At 35.3% G+C, this 20,853-nt stretch overlaps 1 protein-coding gene and 1 long non-coding RNA gene across 9 annotated transcripts in view; both read right to left on the bottom strand.

The window, feature by feature from the left end:
- The window catches only part of DOCK3 (dedicator of cytokinesis 3), a 299,241-nt gene that overhangs the window by 165,771 nt on the left and 112,617 nt on the right, over positions 1 to 20,853 (bottom strand). For all 8 annotated transcript variants that reach the window (XM_032458413.1, XM_032458418.1, XM_032458411.1 and 5 more), the window contains exon 6: positions 6,737 to 6,885. In XM_032458413.1, coding sequence (XP_032314304.1) covers positions 6,737 to 6,885 — 149 coding nt within the window. The remainder of the gene's footprint in view (positions 1 to 6,736; positions 6,886 to 20,853) is intronic.
- LOC116657141 lies at positions 10,486 to 18,807 on the bottom strand. Its single transcript, XR_004312160.1, has 3 exons — positions 18,721 to 18,807; positions 13,435 to 13,436; positions 10,486 to 10,495 (listed from the first exon to the last, which is right to left on the bottom strand). It is a non-coding gene; the product is annotated as an uncharacterized LOC116657141 (long non-coding RNA).

Consider the following 20,853-nt stretch of genomic DNA (forward strand, 5'->3'; position numbering starts at 1 on the left):
CTCTACTAAGATCATCTTCAATGGAGAAAGAGTAGTTTTCAAAAGTCAAATTGGAGGAATGTCCTCATTGGAAGAAGGGAGAGATGCTGCACAGTGAGAAACAACACATGTTTACTATAAATTCACTCTGAATAATATTCACTCTGGCTGTTTCTTCCTATGGTATTCTCTAAGAACAGTGAACAGTAAGCACAGGGAATGGTCAGCTTAGTCTCTTCTCCATCTTCACAGCAAAGGTAGGCAGTGCCACACAGTAGTTGAAGAGCATGGGTTCTGATGTCAGATTGCTTAGTTTGTATCTTGGCTCTCCCACCAAGTCACACTGTCTTCTCTACCATCATAAGCTGTTTTTAAGGATTAATCCATGTGAATCACTCATTCATCAGGCATTGTGAACTGCTTCTGCTATTGTAATTATCATTATGTTGTAGTTACATCATTAGCCAAACTATGGCTTACAGCACAAGGGCTGTGATTGAAGAGGTACAGTGTCTGAAAAATAGACTCCTAAACAGATGGACACAAGCAGGAGGCATACAACTATGTAAATATCTACATACAGATGTGGTATAGAGCTGAGTTTTCAAAGTGGTCTAATTGCTTAGGTGAACAGTCTTCCCAAAAATAGTTAGCCTCTCACCACTTGTCACTGATCACTTGTTCATTCATTCCAATAATTCAATAAATATTTATTGGCATCTACTCCATACTAGGCTCATGCTGAACTTAGGGATGCAGGAGTGAATAAGAGACATACTTTTGCTCCTATGTTCTTTTAGATGCACCTCTCTAAAGGCCCTGAATCTCTGTATCAAATTCTTTGAATTTTACATGTCTTTTAAATGTTCCATATTCTAGTCTATTTTCTATTGCCTCTTTTTCTTCTGGGTTTCCTCACCCGAACCAAAGAACACAGGAAATAACTTAAAGTTAATTAATTATAAACAAAGGAAGTTTTAATGCATTTATGACTTAGTTCTCCCCCAGAATCAGTTGAAAAAGACTAGAGATACTAAGATTTTCTGTGGGCAGTGCCCTTTTCTAACACTTAGAGTAAAGAGCGCATACAGATATAATATACTAATGAAAGCATGGTACACTTGTATTTAGATAATAAAATATAAGATAATAGCTACCTTTTTTACTGAACATTTACTTGGAATAGGTGTTTTTTGGATATCATCTCTAAGCACTATGGGAAGTACACAGTATTACACCCATTTTATAATTGAGAACACTGAAGACCAGAGAAGTTAACTAAGTGGTCTCTTAAGGGAGTGGAGTTGAGCTTGTCTCAAGCTAGGTCTGTCTTACTCTGAACCCATGATATTTCCACTGTAACTGCCGCCTTTCCACTAATAACCATGAAGTTAAGTACTAATGGCTGTAAGTGATTTTAATCAATTTGGTCATTAATAGTCTGAGGAATGATTTTTGTATCAATCCATTAACCCAGAAGGAAACAAATACAGACTGATGAATGAGTGGCCACCAGGCGTAAGAACAAACCCACCTTAGCACTTAGATATGCTCACCTAGTGCCTGTCAAGTGCAGGCATTGTGCTAAGTGCAGGGTATGATGGTGGGCAAAACAGATGCACAAGAACCAGTGAGTGTGTGGGTATTAGTCGTCTGAACATAGTAACTTGGCAGACGATTCTGACACATGTACACTTTAAACAAAGTTATCTCAGACTTCTTAAGTAGGGCAAAATACTGATTGATGGGCACAATACCTTACATCAGGAGAAATCTAAGAAAGCCCTGGAAGCTTCTGCTAATTTCAGATGTCCTGAAGCTGGAAAATATCACTATGCCCTTAAAGAGAAAGTACTGAACAAACCTTTCTGAGTCCTAGCTAAAAATCTACTCAGAGGAAACTCGCTGGGGTGGGGCATGGGGTGGCAGTATTTTCTACACACTACAACCCAAACTGCTGCTTGTGTTGCTTCCTCCAAGAGTAATTCCCTTGGTGAGCAACATAAACTAAGCAGGAAGAAAGAGACGTGGGTGGGTTACATACAATTTATGAAAATCTGAGAAAAGGTACAAAAGAGAGGCAGGGGAGGGAAAGAATATGATAGAGGGAGAGGGAGAGAAAGACAATTAAATAACTAGAAATTATTACATATTTGTCAGTTATTTGTCTTAAATGATAAGACTTCACAATAAAAAGATACCAATTTTTTCATTTGATACTTAAAATCTGTAGAAACATTCTAATTCAACAGCTTATAAAATATTTATATTTTATTCAAATCTGTACTTTCTCCCTAAAGAAAAAATACAAAAATTCCTATAAATTATTCTAAGAGTAAAATATTTCTTACTTAGGTATTTTTCTAAGGCAGAGATCAACTAAGCTGTGTCAGTAGTGGGCTTACACAACTTAACTCAGCTATGCTATATTTACCATGGTGATAAGATTAGAGACTGAGAAGAAACTTTTCTCAACATCTTTAATAGGTGATGAAAATATTAAATTAACACATTAAAATTACATTGCTAGATAAATTATTTTAGAATTCCCTTGGAGAGAATGTAATTAACTGACTTATTCTTTGAACGGGAGAGTTGAGCAGAAATAATGGTTGGTTAATTTGAACACTACTTTGTTTTATGCCCTTCCTGTATTTTATAACATAGTATTACAAATGTGATTTCTGCCTAATACAATTATAGTAACTTTCACTTATGGAATGGGTGTACACATACACGAAGAGGCCAACGAGTGAAAGTCACATACATTTAATGCCAGAATCTTCAAGTTTTTGGCAAAATAAATAATTCCTAATCTCAGGAAACAAAATTTAAATTGTTGTCATATAAATGTGGAGAGCTCTGTATTTTTAAACTCTAAATAAAAGGGTACCAGTTTAGTTTCTATCCTTGAATGTTCTAACTCAGTGTTAAAGCAGATACACATTATGGGACAAGGAGTATAGATGATAGAACAAAGATCGAATAACCTACAGACCAGAAATACTGACAATAATTTATTTGGTTTTAAGACTTACACTTATAAATAATCATAGAGATAGTAAAGTCCTGCAGAAGCTATACGGCTTTTGGGATCAGTTCTAGGTACAAACACTAGTTCTACCACTCACTATGCAACAATGGAAAACATGTTTCTTGCCTTGGAAGATCATAACAGCATCTCATTGTAACAGTGCATATAAAGTTTGACCATGCACTTGCCACAATGATACAGACAGATGTGCTCAATAAACAATTAGTAGCTGTTATTAATAGCTTCTGAAACAGGTTCTGAAATACAGGAAAAGGCATAAGGTTTAAACTTACATATGATTAATATTTAGTTACATCAATTAAAACATAAAAATACAATCAGCAAACATGGATTGTGCACCCACCACATGCCAACATGTGCTAAGCTTCAATATTTTATGGCATTTATGAAAATGTGGTGGAATAAGAAGTGTGGAACTATGAGGGCATAAAATGGGAACAACGGATATGGTTATCAATGATCAACTGTTGCATAGAACAGTCTCCTTTATATAACTGAACAGTATGATATGATTTTATTTTTGCACTAAATCATTTCTTCTTTCAAAGTAAGAAGGAAAAATTTTCAAAAGGTTCATTCAAGTGAGAATCAGAGAGAATAGTCCTATTGTTTGGGGAGCATATGTCTGCTTCCTTTAATAATATTATAGACCTACAAAGTTCTCAATTAAGTTTTCAAGTGACTGTAATTTCCAGTGTAGGTAAAGAGAAATTAAAAGAAGAAGAAGGGGGAAGGAAAGAAGTGGAAGGGGAGGGGAAAAGGAGGGAAGAAGATACAGAGACTCCAGGAGAGGAGGATCAGGGGAAAGGGGAGGGAGAAGGGGGAAAGTATGTGTTTGGGGGTAAAACTAATCTCCTGGTTTTTGGTTTTTATCAAAATGAACATATAAATACTACCCTCTACACACACAGAAGCACATACACATTCTGTAGATAAAAAGTTATTAATGAAGGTAGAATAGCACTATAATTTACTGACAGGTATTTATAATGGCCTCTACCTTTTTCAAATGTAATTGAACTTGTTTGCAAGCTATCACCTTTAAGTTTTCAGATTTGACTGCAAAATCTAATTGGTCTGTTTTCCAAGCTTTATCCTAAAGAGATACTAGTATTTCTAAAATATTTCTCTTATATTTACTGGTATGTATGGTTGCAGTTAAAACTGCAACATAATGATTTATGCAACTGTTAGTGTCATTTCCAGTGCAACAATTTGCTTGGCACATAGTCATATTATGTTTGCAATTATTACTATTATTGCTTTTTTAAATAAATGCAATGGTACCATTTAATAACATACTATTTGGGGATGAGGAGACAGGATCAGTAGCTATGCTGTAAGTTATCATACTGCATTTTGCCAAGATTTTTACTACCCAAAGTTAGATTTAGAGAACACTGTCTGATCTATGGTACACCTGAATTCATGGTATATACAGGAGTCTGTGGTACATGTCAAGAAATCCTATTAACAGTCAAGAAAGAGTGTAATTTAATGAAATTAACCAGGATAGGATGCTGTAACTTCAAAATGTCACAAATAACTAATTTAGGGTTGTAAATTTTTTCTTTTCTACTGAAAAACAATACCATGCTGGGCTGGTATTACTCTGCAAGGACACATCCTCAAGGCCCTTCTTAAGAAAGGAGCCATGAAAGGTAACTTCTATATCCTTGAATGCTTTAAAATGGCTTTATTTGGCCTTGACACTTGATTTGATAGTTTAGTTGTTTATAAAATTCTGGCTGGCAAATCATTTCCCAAATGAATTTTGAAGACATTACATCATTATATTCTAGCATCAAGTGTTACTGATAAAATTTGTGAGGCTGTGGTGTGAATCTTATTCTTTTGTAAGACCTGTTTTTCTGTCTGACAACCTTTTTAGAAGCTTCTCTTCATCCCTGGAATACTGAAATATCTTAAGGTGCCTCGCTGTGGATTTTGGTTCTTCCTCCCCATTCATTACACTAGGTATCTGATGGGCTCTTTCAATTCTAAGAGCTTTTAAATTCACCTGCCCTTTGGCTCTAGGAAATCTTCTATCAGTTCTTTAGAACTTCCCTTTTATCGCCTTTATTCTTTTCCTGGAAATTATAATGTCTGATGTTGGACCCCCTGGACTGAACCTCTGTATTATTCTTTCCTCAACATTTCCCATCTCTGTTTTCTTTTCCGAAATATAAGATAAAATTATCTTTCTGTTCTCTTCCTGCATTTTTTTTTTGAAATCACATTCTCCAATCCTTTTTCATAGCATTTTATAGTACATAATGAGTCTTTCTGATTCTCTTTAAGGATACTCAGAGATTTTTTTTCAAGTTCTTTACTTATCTCTAGGTCTCTCTGGAGCCAGGTATTTTGTTTATCTTGGTCTCTCTCTTCCCTCTGGAAGGATTTCTCCCAAATATCTGATAAGGGTCAACTGTTCACTCAAATTTAGAAGGCACTAAGAGTGTGGGGGACTTTTCTTTATGAGGGTAGATGACTAGCAAGCGTCTCTTTCTCATAAATGGAAGAAATCTAGTCATTACACTTTGAAACCCTTAAATATCACAATCTGAAGAAATCTGCAACAAAGTCCCAGGCCAAACTTACATTGCCCAGTTTTCCTCTAGGCAGTTGGTATTTGTATTTGTTTATCCGAAGGGAAACACTTGGCTGTCAGGTTTTCTACTCATGTTGGTGAAGTATTATTCCTTTACAGACTTTTAAGCATGTCCTTTTTTAAATTCCAAAGCATACTCCCTTTCTTTCATGATTCTAGAAGCTGCAGGGCAGAGCAGCTCCTTCATTAGCTAAAGTTCCTCCATATATTATGGGCTTCTTCCGTCACTAATCATCTCTCTACTTTTCAGCTCCTAAAAATGGGTTCATATATCCCATTTATTGCTGGGCTCCTCCCATTCCTTTTATTTTCTATCATTTCAATGATGTCTCAAAGGGGAGAAGAACTAAATACTTGTACTAAAATATACTTAAGGGGTGTGTGTGTATGTGTATATATATATAAAATATATTATATATATATTTATATATATTTATCTTAAATAGGAAGCAACTCAGGCACTTCAAAGTTTCAATGGACCTCATTTTAAGAGAATGAGATAAGCACTTGAACATTGTATCAATTATTAAATCTAGGAAGAAATAAAATCTGAATACTATCTACTCTAGCTTCCCTGCCAAAGTCTTAGAATTTTACTTGTCTGGCGATAGCAAATAATCATACCCACTGCATAAATGCAGAACTATTTTTAAATGACAAGTCAAGAATATTTTGAAGTACAGATGTAGACAGCTCCCATTTGTAGTATATGCTTATTCAGATTCACTGTATAAAATGTAAAAGACATTGAATTTACATGAAATTTAAAAAGTACTAAAAGATGAAACAAAAGAGTATTCTGATTACTGGGGTCTAGAATCAACAAATCTGATTTGGAAGAAACTCCAGAATATAATGTAGTCCAATTATTTAATTTTCCAAAAGTGAAAACAGAGGCTGAGAGAGTTTCAGTGAGTAGAACCAATGAGTGTTCTTTGCTATAAACTAAAAGAAACAACTACTGATTGTAAACATGATCAAAGCTTAGTGGAGAATACAACGTCTTTTAATCACTAAAGAGAAGCTTTGATCAGGTATAAACTCGGATCATAAATGAAACTGAGAGATACCCAAACGATATTCATACTTACTCATTACCCCAGTCCAGGCGCACGGTGATGTGCCGCTTAACCTCCCGCACCTGATCCTGAGTCAGGTGCCCAGACAGTAGCTGCCTTCGAAGGTCAATAAGTTCATTCATCACATGGCGTAGCTTGTAGAAAAGATCTACTTTATGTTTCTGAAAGGGCATTTTTGGTGTTGGGTAAAATAAAAAAGGGATATGGAAAGGGAATGAAAAAAGAAAGAGAAATAGTTAAACTATGAAAAGTGTTCATTTCTTTGAACCTCTAAAAAAGGCAATGTAAAAAGAGGCTTATTTAATAAAGATCTTAAAACGAAGTCCTTACTTCCTACTGTTTAAAAATCTCTATAAAGTGAAATCTAACAATATGATTGAACTGGATCATGCAAAATACTGTTTATCTCGACTCCATCCTGGACTGTTTGTTTTCCAGTAAAAGTTACTAAACTTAATCAGAATAGAATGGAACAGGAGCGTAGAGCTGTTTTCTCTAACTGAAATTACTGTGTATGTAACAACAAAGATCTCAACCACCAGCAACATCTCTGGTTTCTCCAGGAAGGACACTCAAGTCGGGGTTGGGGAAAGAGAGAGAATCATCTGCCCTATTTTGAAAGAACTAAGGTTTCACTATAAAGCTACAGTCTCTGGAGTGAGAGTCATCCCAGGTTTCCAGGCCTCATTTAGCTTTAATTAGCTTTAGAAAACAGTATGTGTCCCTAGTGTCACAGATTTCTACTCTCTTCAGTTTAATAAAAAGTGTCACCTTTGTAAGAGTTAAGTAGAAACATCTTAATGAACTTAATTATGGACACCATAGTGGTTTTAACCTTACAAGCAAAAAAACGTAAATGCCGTGACTGTAGATGCTTAGCAAAAAGGTTTACTTAAGAATAAAGGTTTAAAAACTAAACTCCTATTTGCTCACAAGTGAAATCTTGACTCAGGAATTTTTCAGTTTCTATTTCTATTATAGAGAAGCACAATTTTATATAATAATTAAAATTCTTGGAATGTAACTTATCTGTAAAGAATGCCTTTAAAGACAGATCATTCTTTACCATCGTGTTAGTAAAGTCTCTATCTGGAATTTCCCCTAAAAAGATACTTGCCAAAATAAGCTTGATTAAAGTGTTTGTAAATAAAATTACTTATAAAATAAATTACAAACTAGTAGAATCTGCTAATGTTTTTAAGTGGCCATGATCTTATTGATTAAAATGTTTGTAACATCATACTATTTAGAAATCACCTAATGGAGCATTAGATTTTTAAAGGCCCATCTTAAAGAGAAATTATTTTTAACTAGAAGACCTTAGGAATCACATACTCTAACTACATCAAGCCGTACTTTCTTCACTTAGTGAGCATATGAAGAAAAGTTAAGCACCCTGATAATACACAATGCTGACAGAACAGCAGAACTCACAAATTCTTGCCAGCTCGAAAGCAACAAAGCCTAAGCAAATTGCATCTGGAAAACTGAGATCTTGAAGATAAGCAATAAAGGCAATGTGGTGTTTGCTTCCAGCACATGCATTACTTTTTGATAAAACAGGGCCACAGGTCAAGTTTAAAATAGAAAGTTAGAATTACTATTTTCCCATCAAGCCATACACAACAATTCACTGCATACATACACAGGTTTTTATGCATTCACTCAATTAACAAATGCTTATGGAGCACCTGCTGAGTTCTATCGCTTTCTTGTGATCAAAAGTCCCTACTCTCATGATGCCTTCATTATAGAGAGCGGAGACAGACCACAGACAAATAAATAATGGTGGTGATAAGTTCTAAGAAGAAAAATTAAAGCAGAATAGAGATAGTAGGTGACCAAGGGTGGTTTGGCTGGGGCATGGGAGAAGTTATTGCTTCGGGTAGAATGGTCAGGGAAAGGCTTCTTTGGAAGCAGAACTTTAAGTAGAAACCTGAATGAAATAAGGAGACAGCATTTGGGAAAACTAGGGAAGTTTTAGAGGCATAAGAAACAGCAAGAGGAAATGCCTTGATGTGGAAGTGGACTTGGCATGTTCACAGAGAATAAAGGTCGGTGCACCTGGAGCAAAGCGAACAAGGGGGAAGTGGTGATGATGCAGTCAGAGAGGCAGCACGAGCTAGATTAGGCAAGGCCTCTGCAAACCAGGTTAAGGGCTTTAGCTTTTATTCCCAGCAAGATGGGAAGCCACGTGACATTTGGAGCAGAAGAGTAACATGATATGACTTAAGTCTTGAAAGGATTACTCTGAGTACTCTGTTGAGAATAAACCATGAAAAGGCAAAGAGGACTGGGGGTGAGGGTGTCCAGTTAGGAGGCTATTTATTGCAACAATCCACAGGATGGTGGCTGACTAGACAAAAGTAAGAGTGAAGGTAAAAATGTTAGAGTTTGGAATTTTGACAAGTTTTGCAGGTAGAGCTGTCATGATCAGCTGATAAATTAAATGCAGGATATGAATGGAATCAAGGATCATTCTTTTTCCTAGCCTGAGGGGTATGCCTAGAAGAGAGGAAAAGGGTTCAATTTGGACATGCTAAGTTTGACCCTGAGGTCAAACATTTAGAGGTCAGGAAAGTGAAAAGAATCTAGCAAAGGAAATTAAGAAGTAAGCAGTGAGGAAGAGGAAAAGGAGAGTTTTGAAAACAATGTTTTAAGGAGGACTTTGCTAAATGCACAGAAAGGTTACATAAAATACAGACTGAAAACTGGCTACTGGATTTGTGGTGGCCATCACTGACCATGGATGGAATGGCCAAAGTGAGTTTAAGAGTAATGGAAAAGGAGGAAATGGAGACAGAGCACAGACAACTCTTGTAGAATTTTCAACAACTGGAAGCAGAGAAATGGGGTAGTGAAACAGGTTTGTGCCATCAAGGAGGGATTTAAAATGAAGCACAATTTTAGGCTATTTGTATGCTGAAGGGAATGATCTAGTAAAGGGAAAATTTGATGATGCAGGTATTAAATCCTTGAGTAGCCAAGAAGGGATGGGTCCCAGGGCAAAAGGGGAGGTTTCATTTAGGCTGGATACTCTATTGTCACAGAGAGACAAGGCACAAAAGTGGGTAATGACACAGGTAGTTGTAGGAGATTTGGTGATAGAACTAAATTTTTCCTCTGGCTGTTTTATTCTCAAGGAAATAAAAAGCAAGGTCATTAGCTGAGAGTGAGTACAGTGGGAGGGGGTGTTAGAGGTTTGAGAACAGAGGAACAGATATAAGACAGTTTCATAGGAAGTGATAACACAAATCATCAGGGAAAAGACAGTTCAACTGTTAGACGGTTTTGAGATTGTGAATACTAATTAAAAGTGCAGTTGTGTGTTTTTTAAAGCCACACATAATGAAATACACTGATACTGAAACATCATATATATGTGTGTATGCATCTATATATGCATACACGTAATATATACTTGCATACATGTACATACAGTATCTATGTAACAACATGCAGACACATACAATATCAATGCAAGAATACACTTACATACTCTTTTAAGGCATTACACAGTTATTTTTTTAATCAAGAGCTTTTAGCAGATGGTATTTTCCAAAGATGACAATAACATCTCCCATTCCAAAAATGTGTCCCTGACACTCTCTTCTACAAAAATGTGACCCTGACTGTGCCCTGGTATAAGGTGGAGCCTATTTCTTTACATCCTTAAATTTGGCAGGCTCTGACCAACCAAACATGACAGCAGTGAGCTAGGCTAGTTCTAAGCATAGCCCTTAACTAGTCTGGCTCTTATGCTTCCTATCTCTTGGAATACATGCTCTTGGGAGGTTCTCTCTCAGAATCCAGCTGCCATGCTGTGAAAAGCCCAAGCTACGTAGAGAGGCCACAAAGAGAGGCTCTATGTGAGTGTGAGTGGGCCATGTAGATGCCATGTTTAGCCCTGTCAAGCCTTCAGGAGACAACAGATCCTACCAGCATCTGACTGCAGCAGAATAATAAACCCTATGAGAAAACTGCTAAACTGAACTCAATCCAGCCAGAGAAAAATGAAATATAATAAATATTTGTTTTAAACCACTAAGCTTTGGGGTAGTTTGTCATGTAGATAAGCAGAACAATTGTACAGTACTTTTTTTCCCAACAGAAAATCAGCTACTGTTCCCAATAATAGAAAGCTAAGAATACTAACCCTGCACTAAGAATGAAATGGATCATATAATCAGAATGCAGCACGATTATTACAATTAATGCAGTGTTAATTTCTTTTTCCAGGCCAACCTAATGGGCTCTTTTGACCAGAGGTCCCAGCCCCAGAGGCTCCACCAGTATTGCCCCGACACCACATGGTATTCTTGGGTTTATTAGCTGAAGAGAACACAGAACATTCAACATGAACAATCTGGGAGACTGGCCCCAGGGTACACAATTTACCTAGGACTACTTGATGCCACAGCTAAATACCTCACTCAGGCTGAAAAATCCCTTTCTACTGAGACGCCTAATCCTCAGCAGATTCAAATAACAGTATATGAGGGATACCTCAGAGATAGGGCAGGTTTGGTTCCAGACCACTACGATCAAGTGAATATTGCAATAAAGAAAGTTACGTAAATGTGGTTTCCCAGATGTGTAAAAAATTATGTTTACGCTATACTGTAGTCTATTAAATGTGTAATAGTATTATGTCTAAAGAAACAATACATGTACCTCAATTAAAAAAAACTTCACTGCTAAAAACCACTAACCATCATCTGAGCCCTTAGTGAGTAGCAGCAACAAAGATTACTGATCACAGATCACCATAACAAGTATAATAATGAAAAAGTTTGAAATATGGAGAGAATTACCAAAATGTGACACAGAAACATGAAGTGAGCAAATGCCATTGGAAAAATGGCACTAACAGACTTGCTCGACACAAGGTTGCCACAAACCTTCAATGTGTAAAAACGGCAGTGTCTGTGAAGCACAACAAAGGCAAAGCACAATTAAACGAGGTATGCCTGTAATTAGGTTGGCGGTTAAGATTTAGCTTTCCTGAATAATCATCCCTAGTTCCTGTCAAAGCTGAAGAATTTTTTAAAAAGAATAATAAGAAGAAAAAGAAATCTTAGCAACACGACGTTCAGCCTCTCCAAAAGCTCTAATATCTAATATTTGCAAGAACGGTCACAGGGTATTTGGAAAGTATATTGAAGAGTCAGTGGAAACCATAAATTTAAAATAATTAAGCTGTTTTGCAACCACATGTTAAGTAGAACTTGCCTCGTTGTTGTGAAGGAATCCCTGGAACTCTGCAGAGAAATTTTAAATTTTAATACTCCTGATTTAAAAATGACTTTTACTAAACTGCTTATAACCCAGTATGGAAAGAAAGATTGTGCTACAATGATGCCTCCTGAGTCAATAAATGAGCAAAGTTGTAGAGGATCTGTCATAAGGCATGCTATCTTTATTTTAAAACTACATATGCATAAAGATTGGTTAATATATGCTATATAAAATTATTAAAACCTAATTAAAAGAAAATTGTATCAAAAGCACTGCTCATCAAAGAGAACAAATGTCCTGCCATGGGTACTAAAAACTAGTTCAACTTAATGGTAATTTAGTTTCAACTTAATGGAAATTAAACATTGCATCTAAAGTTCAAGTTGTTAAGAGAACAAGTCCAGATCTCTTCTCCATTTTACCTCTTACTTTTGAACATTCTTTTATTTATATACAGGTAGGTGGCTTACTTACTCATTTTATTTCTTGCTAAAAGATTAACCATTAAGAACTTGAGTTTATTCAAACTTTTCCAATACTTCTTTCTTTAACTGCTACTAATAATCAAGTCTCAAATATGGGATGTGGATATATAACATTCTGAGAACTGAGAAAAACAAAATAAGACACGATATATACTTTAAGATTTGAAAGCTCATAATGGAATTATTTGAAAACTTTAAATGAATATTTCAAAATTAAAGTCAGTATTTTTCTAGAAAATATGTTAAATTTGACTCAAGAAGAAACAGAAAATCTTAATAACAGATAATACGTAAGAAATACATTTAAATAATTTCCATTTTATACAAACATTTTCAGAGAAGAAAGTAGGGGAAAATTACCTGTCTCCTCCTGTGGGGCAAAAATAACTTTGATTTATAAGGATAGTGTAACTGACAAGAATAGCAAGAGAAAAAATAAAGATATGGAAGAATCAATATTGTCAAAATGGTCATACTGCCAAGGCAATCTATAGATTTAATGCAATCCCTATCAAATTACCGAGGATATATTTCACAGAACTAGAACAAATCATAATAAAATTTATATGGAACCACAAAAGATCTAGAATTGCCAAAACATTACTGAAGAAAAAGAAAGAGGCTGGAGTAATAACTCTCCCAGACTTCAGACAATACTACAGAGCTACAGTAATCAAAACAGCATGGTATTGGTACAAAAACAGACATATGGACCAATGGAACAGAATAGAGAGCCCAGAAATGAACCCACTAACTTTTGGTCAACTAATCTTCGACAAAGGAGGCAAGAATATACAATGGAATAAAGACAGTCTCTTCAGCAAATGGTGTTGGGAATACTGGACAGCAGCATGTAAATAATGAAGCTAGAACACTCCCTTAAACCATACACAAAAATAGACTCAAAATGGATCAAAGACTTAAACATAAGACAAGATACAATAAACCTCTTAGAAGAAAATATAGGCAAAACATTATCTGACATACATCTCAAAAATGTTCTAGGGCAGTCTACCCAAGCAATAGAAATAAAAGCAAGAATAAACAAATGGGACCTAATCAAACTTACAAGCTTCTGCACAGCAAAGGAAACCGTAAGTCAAACAAAATGACAACCTACAGAATGGCAGAAAATTTTTGCAAATGAAACCGACAAAGGCTTGCTCTCCAGAATATATAAGCAGCTCATACGACTTAGTAAGAAAAAAAACAAACAACCCAATCCAAAAATGGGCAGAAGACCTAAACAAGCAATTCACCAAGGAAGAAATACAAATCATCAATAGGCACATGAAAAAATGCTCAATATCACTAATCATCAGAGAAATGCAAATCAAAACTACAACGAGGTATCACCTCACACCAGTCAGAATGGCCGTCATTCAAAAGTCCACAAATGACAAATGCTGGAGAGGCTGTGAAGAAAAGGGAACCCTCCTACACTGCTGGTGGGAATGCAGTTTGGTGCAGCCACTGTGGAAAACAGTATGGAGATTCCTCAAAAGACTAGGAATAGACTTACCATATGACCCAGGAATCCCGCTCCTGGGCATATATCCAGAAGGAACCCTGCTTCAAAATGACACCTGCACCCCAATGTTCATAGCAGCACTATTTACAATAGCCAAGACATGGAAACAGCCTAAATGTCCATCAACAGATGACTGGATAAAGAAGATGTGGTATATTTATACAATGGAATACTATTCAGCGATAAAAACCAACATAATGCCATTTGCAGCAACATGGATGTTCCTGGAGAATGTCATTCTAAGTAAGCCAGAAAGAGAAAGAAAAATACCATGTGAGATCGCTCATATGTGGAATCTAAAATAAAACAAAACAGAACATAAATACAAAACAGAAACAGACTACAGACATAGAATACAAACTTGTGGTTGCCAAGGGGGCAGGGGGCAGGAAGGGACAGACTGGGATTCCAAAATGTAGAACAGATAAACAAGATTATACTGTATAGCACAGGGAAATATATACAAGATCTTGTCATAGCTCATAGCGAAAAAAAATGTGACAGTGAATATATGTATGTTCATGTATGGCTGAAAAATTGTGCTCTACACTGGAATCTGACACAACATTGTAAAATGACTATAACTCAAAAAATGTTAAAAAAAAAAGATAAGTATGTGAGGTGATGAATATATTAACTCAATCACGGGAATCTTTTCACAATGTATATATATATCAAATCATCATGTACCTTTTAAATATATTACAACTGTATTTATCAAATATATCTCAACAAAACTGAAAAATATTTAACAGAAAAAAATTAAGTTTCTTAATATCAACTAAACTATAACCCTATTCAAAATGTTTATATAATACACCACAGCTCTAAAACTCATCTCAGTATAACATAAAAATATCTAAACTGCAGTATTTGCAACCTTAATAACTTTTTTGCCAAAAATATCTTTAAGCCCAAGAATTTCAACTTTCATTTTAGGTTGTTCAACGACATAGTTGGCCAAGGCTTGAAATTAATTTCAAAAGGGAAATTTCTGTAAAACAAAATCTCTAAACCCAAACTATTTCATACTGATCTTCAAGCACATATTTGTAAGAAATAAGAACACAAAGAAGCAATGTATTCTTTTCTTTTTTAACTCTTTAATAATATGGGGTGTTCCTATACAATCTATTTGCTTGACATATATATTTAATTCCCCACCTCTCAGGGGCCAGGATGTCTTCCTCACTCCACTCCCAACCCAAACTCATCCTCCCTCACAGACTTGTTAATAATCAAAATAACACCCCTTATAGCTTCAATCCTTTTTCACAACACAAATATTTGCCAGAGAGGTAAGACTTAAGTGTTAGATTAAGTAAGCTGATCATATTCTTCCCCTACAGCAGACAAGCATCTTGATAAGAAGGACAAAGCTAACTGAAAGGTAAGGAAAATACTAGTGGTATGAAAAATGGAGACTCCATTTGCTGGTGCCAAGGGCACCCATTCACAATTCTGACTTACCTAACAGTGGGCATGGACAGCTAAGGTATTCTCAAGCTCAGTCAGCCTTCTATGTAAGACAGAACAAATCTCTACTCAAAGGCAGCATTTAACCTGGCTCCCCTAGGTACCTCTTCTCAGATGCAGACACCAGTAAGAAATCAGACTGTTACCCTCTCCTCCAAATGTTAACGTTGAAAGCCTGAAAGTAGACAACTTGGCCGAAAATAAAAGACTGAAAACTAAGCACTGGTGACAGGGTGGGAGGACAGTTGAGTAGAGGGGAGAGGAAGGAAATCAGTGAGAATCAAGCCCTTTATGTGCAGAAAGGCTCAAGGACTGGAGGTACCAGGAACCTCTGAAGATGTATATGTGCATGTACGGGTGTGGTAGGTCTGAAGCATGGGGAACGGAAACGGGAGAATTGCCTCTTACTGACATTCCCTAGAGTCACTGATTTGCTTGGTGCAATGAATTCTTCCCCAGTGCAAGCTTTTTCTCTCAATCATCAGTATACCTCTCTTATGGGATCCTTGAATCTCATCAGCATTTGCTAAAGCTTATGGCAGCTTTAACTCACAGTTCAAGGGCCATGGGCAGAAAATCAAGAGTTCTCATTTAGATGAAAGTCTGAAATACTTGGGACCAGGAATTTGTAAAAGTAAGTGATATTAAATGCCATGAAGCTGTCATTTTAACTATACTTCTATTAGGTAGGAAGCAAAATAAAAGAGACAATAATAAGTTCTGAATTATTACTGCCAGTATTGGTCCTTATTTTAACAACAGAATCAATCTATTTGCATCTTAGAGGAAAGAAACCATGCCATTATGATTATCCATAAAAAGTAATTTCAAATCATCAGCAGTATCATTTTCAAATACAAAAGAGAATAAACAAAAGTCTATTTTGGAATTACACCCGGGTAAAGCTATTTCAAGGCTCAAATCCAAGGAAATGGCATATGCAAAGGAATGGTACTGGAAATGCTCCTAATTCTCTTTTCTAAAAAAGCCTTTTCTTCCTGCATTAAGAGCTATTGTCAAAGACAAGCAGAACAGTGACTAATAACGAAACCTGTTATCTCTATACTCTGTAATTAACAATGAATCAACATATGCCCAACTTCTTCACTCCTTTCAGATTTGATAAGAGAAACAAAAGTTCAAGAAATCTATGTTAAGCTACTCCTCTTTCCCACATTAAAAAGAATACTTCTTTTTAGCATTCTTAGGCTTATTTTTCACTTACCTAGACCAATTTCCTTTCTTTACAAATATTCAGTCTTAGAAATGAATGACTTACATAGTTGCTACAATACTGTTGCTTTGAAAAAGTTCATCAATGGTTAAGGACAAGGAAGAGTAATAAAAAGCCAGTGTTTTTTACATAATAAGTCTTAGTCTGTTTGGGCTACTATAACAAAATACCATAAGCTGGATGGCTTATAAAGAGTAATTGACTTCTCACAGTTTTGGAAGGCTGGAAGTCCAAGATCAGAGTGCCAGCCTGGTCAGATTCTGGTGAAGGCCCTCTTTTGGGCTGCAGACTGTGAACTTCTCACTATGTCCTCACACAGTGAAAGGGTCTAGGATGTTCTCTGGGTTCTCTTTTATAAGGGCAGCTTATACCTGTGGCTTAGAAAACTGAACTAAGATCTGAGCCACTGCTTACCACATGCATAATAGTGTGCAGTTTTGGTCTAGCTAAAATAACTGATTGCTAAAATAAAATCAACACTCTCAGAAGCAATATAAGAGAATTCAGATTTTCTACAACATAGTATTCATAGTGTCCAAGTTGTAAAGTTACTTGATCTAAATCCGATCAGGAAGGAAAATATAGCCCAGTTTCAAGGGAAAAGACAGTCAACAGATGCTAAACCTGGGAAGGTCAAGATATTGTCAGACAAACACTTTAACAGAGCCATTATAACTATACTCAGTGAAATAAAGTAAATATATAAATGACAAAATAAGAAATCTCAGCATAAAAATTAAAAACATTAAATGACAAAATAAGACATCAAGGCAAAAAAAATGAAAAACATTAAAAAAAAATTCAGAAATTTTAGAACAGAAAATACAATATGAAAAGTAAAAATTTCAGACTGAGGCTAATGGCAGAGTAAAAATGACAGACAAGTCAGTGACTTGAAGACAAATCAACAGAATTAATCTAACCTGAAAAGAGAAAATAAAATTGAACGAAAAATAAGTAGAGCCTTAGAGCCCTGTGGGACAATTTCAAAAGTTCTAATATAATTATGATCTCAGAGACAGAGAGAAAGTAAGACAAAAAATACTTGCAGAAATAATGGCAAAAAACCTCCCAGTACTGGTGAAAAGTATAAATTTAGAACTTTCAATAAGCTCAGCATATCTGCAAACAAACTAAAGGAATTCATGTGTAGGTATACCTTAGCCAAACTACTAAGAACCAAAAATAAAGAAGAGATCTTTAAAGCAGTCAGAGAACAACAGTAAATTACACACAGCAGAATAATGATTCACATTTCCACTGACTTTTCATCAGAAACTATGAAACCAGATCATAGCAAAACAGTATTTAATGTACCAGAAAAAGTCAACTCAGAATTCAATATCCAGAAAAAAATATCATTTAAGAACTGAAGATAACATAAAGACATTCTAAGAAAAAGGAAAACTAAGAGACTACATTGTTACCAGACTCACACTACAAGAGATACTAAAGAAAGTTCTTTATAATGAAGAGAAACGATACCAAAGAGAAAATCCTGGATCTCCAGAGATGAGTAACATTGGAAATGGTAAATATAAGGGCAAATGTTAAAGACTATTATTTTGCTCTTAATTTCTCTAAAGTATGATTGATTAAAGAAAAAATTATAATACTGTCTTAATTGAGTCATAGCATAGAGAGATGTAAAACACATGAAAACTGTAACAAAGAATGGCAGTGGGTGTGTTTTGTAAATACACCTACACAGTTGAAAGGTATCTACATTTCATGTGAAGTAGTATAATATCAATTCTACACAGACTATGAAAAGCTAAAATGTATATTATCATTCCTAGAGAAATAACCAAAAAAAACCCAAAGAAATATAGCTCAAAGTCAATATAAATTATAATCAATTTCCTAAAAGTATTCAAGTAATTCCACAAAATATAGAAAAGGAAAAAAAAGAAAGGAAAGATGGGACAAACAAAAAATAGCAGATGTAAATCAAATATATCAAATGATTACATTAACTCCAATATAATAAATGCTCTAATTAAAAGGCATATAATATCATAATGGATAAAACGCAAGACCCAACTAAATGCTACCTACTAGAAATGTACTTTTTTTTATTGCCCTTAAAGTCCCCTGCTCCACCTAGTCATCCTTCCACCCCTCCATCCCCTGACAAACTCTGATTTTTTTTTACATTTTTTATTGATTTATAATCATTTTACAATGTTGTGTCAAATTCCAGTGTAGAGCACAATTTTTCAGTTATACATGAACATATATACATTCATGTCACAGAAATGTACTTTAAATATAAGGACATGAAGAGGTTGAAAGCAAATGAAACAAAAAAAATATGTCATGCAAACAGTAAGCATAAGAAGGCTGGAGTGGCTATATTAACATAGGATAAAATAAACTTAAAGACAAGAACACCAGTGTCAAAATTAATAAAACTGGACACTAAATGGATGCACTATACTGTAGGTAAACTATTCGTCAATATATTTTTTTAAAAAGTAATACATCATATTAAGTGAAGTAAGTCAAAGACAAATATCATATGCTATCACTTATATGTGGAAATAAAAAAAAATGATACAAATGAAATTTATAAAACAGAAATGGACTCACAGACAGAGAAAACAAACTTATAGTTGCCAAAAGGGAAAGCGGGGTGGGGGTAAGGATAAATTAGCAGTTTAGGATATAACATATACACACTACTATTCATAAAATAGATAAACAACAAGGACCTACTGTATTGCACAGGAAACTATATTCAATATCTTATAATAACCTATAATGGAAAAGAATTTGAAAAAGAATATATATGTATGTATAACTGAATCATTCTGCTGTACACCTGAAACTAACACACTGTAAATTAACTACACTTCAATAAAAAATGGTTATAAAATTAAAAGAAAATAATATAGTATCAATAAGCACTTATCAAACTAGAGTGGCATTTAGGGCTTGGGGTACTAACATGAAACATAGCTTGAGGGACTAAAACATATATGGCTAAAACTTGTTTAAAAGCAATTTTCTGTTTGTAAGATTATAAACTGATTTGGGATGTCAACTACCTGTCTCAAAATAAACACTGGAAAAACTACTGAAGTGAGAAGTGAAGATTCCCAGAACACACACACACTCAGGGAAGGGAAAGAGAGATGGGGAAGAGAGAGAACACCTTGAGAAACACTTGAGGACAAAGAAGACTGTCTTAAACTGATGTATGTGTGAAGGGTGGGTACTGTACCATGGGGCACCACTTTCAATAATGCTTTTGTCCCTACCAAACATTGAGAACATTATTAATGGTTCTTTCACTATAAAATCAGTAGTAACAATTAGGGTTGTCTATCAGCAGGATAAAATCAAGATAAAGGACAAACTTTGCTGGGCAAAATACTGATGAAGTAAGTGCTGGCACAGAATCCTCTTTCCTCTCATTCCCAAGGCTAGTGGATTAAAACATAAGACAGCTTCCTTCCAATGTTGCTTCTCCCTAAGAGTTTAAAGGTACAGCAATGGCCAGAAGTTGCCTGGAAAAGTAACACAAAATGGAGTGATCAATATGGTTTTGTGGTTATTGTACTCTCCTTTCTAAGATTCATCCCTTAAAAATTGATCAGGACAGATAGGCACTAAGCCTAAATTTCAGCTCTAATTTGGACCAAGATATATCACCAAAAGAGTTGATGATCAAGAAAAAAAGGATGCAAATAAGCAAAGCACAAAAAGCAAATCAAAAAAAGGTAAATGATTAAAGACATATCAAATTAAAAAGTATGAAAACTTCTGTCTCATAGTGATGATGGAGTAGCTGGCAGCGGCCCAATGGTCCTGTGAGTACAGCTTTAAAAAAAAAAAAAAAAGCTAGAAAACGTACAAAGAAAATCTTTTTGAAGCTGAAGAGCTTTCAAGCCAGAGAGCTAGGCCTTACAAGGCCAAGACCCAGGAAGGAAGGAAAACTCAATGAGGTAAATGCCACATTCTGTCTGCCACTTTCTCACTCAGACATTTAATTATTCTTGAGTTGGAAAGAAAGGCTAAGAAGCCAGACTAAGAGGCAGAGAAGCCAAGAGAGAGCTTTTGTCAGTCACAAAGGACTAGGAAATAAAAACTGGGATTTATGCTGCCAAGGGCTTCCAGGACTTGTGGGATTAAGGTTTAAAAGAAAACAGAAGCTCACTGA

Source organism: Camelus ferus, chromosome 17 (genome assembly GCF_009834535.1).
Source record: "Camelus ferus isolate YT-003-E chromosome 17, BCGSAC_Cfer_1.0, whole genome shotgun sequence".
Taxonomy (NCBI): domain Eukaryota; kingdom Metazoa; phylum Chordata; class Mammalia; order Artiodactyla; family Camelidae; genus Camelus; species Camelus ferus.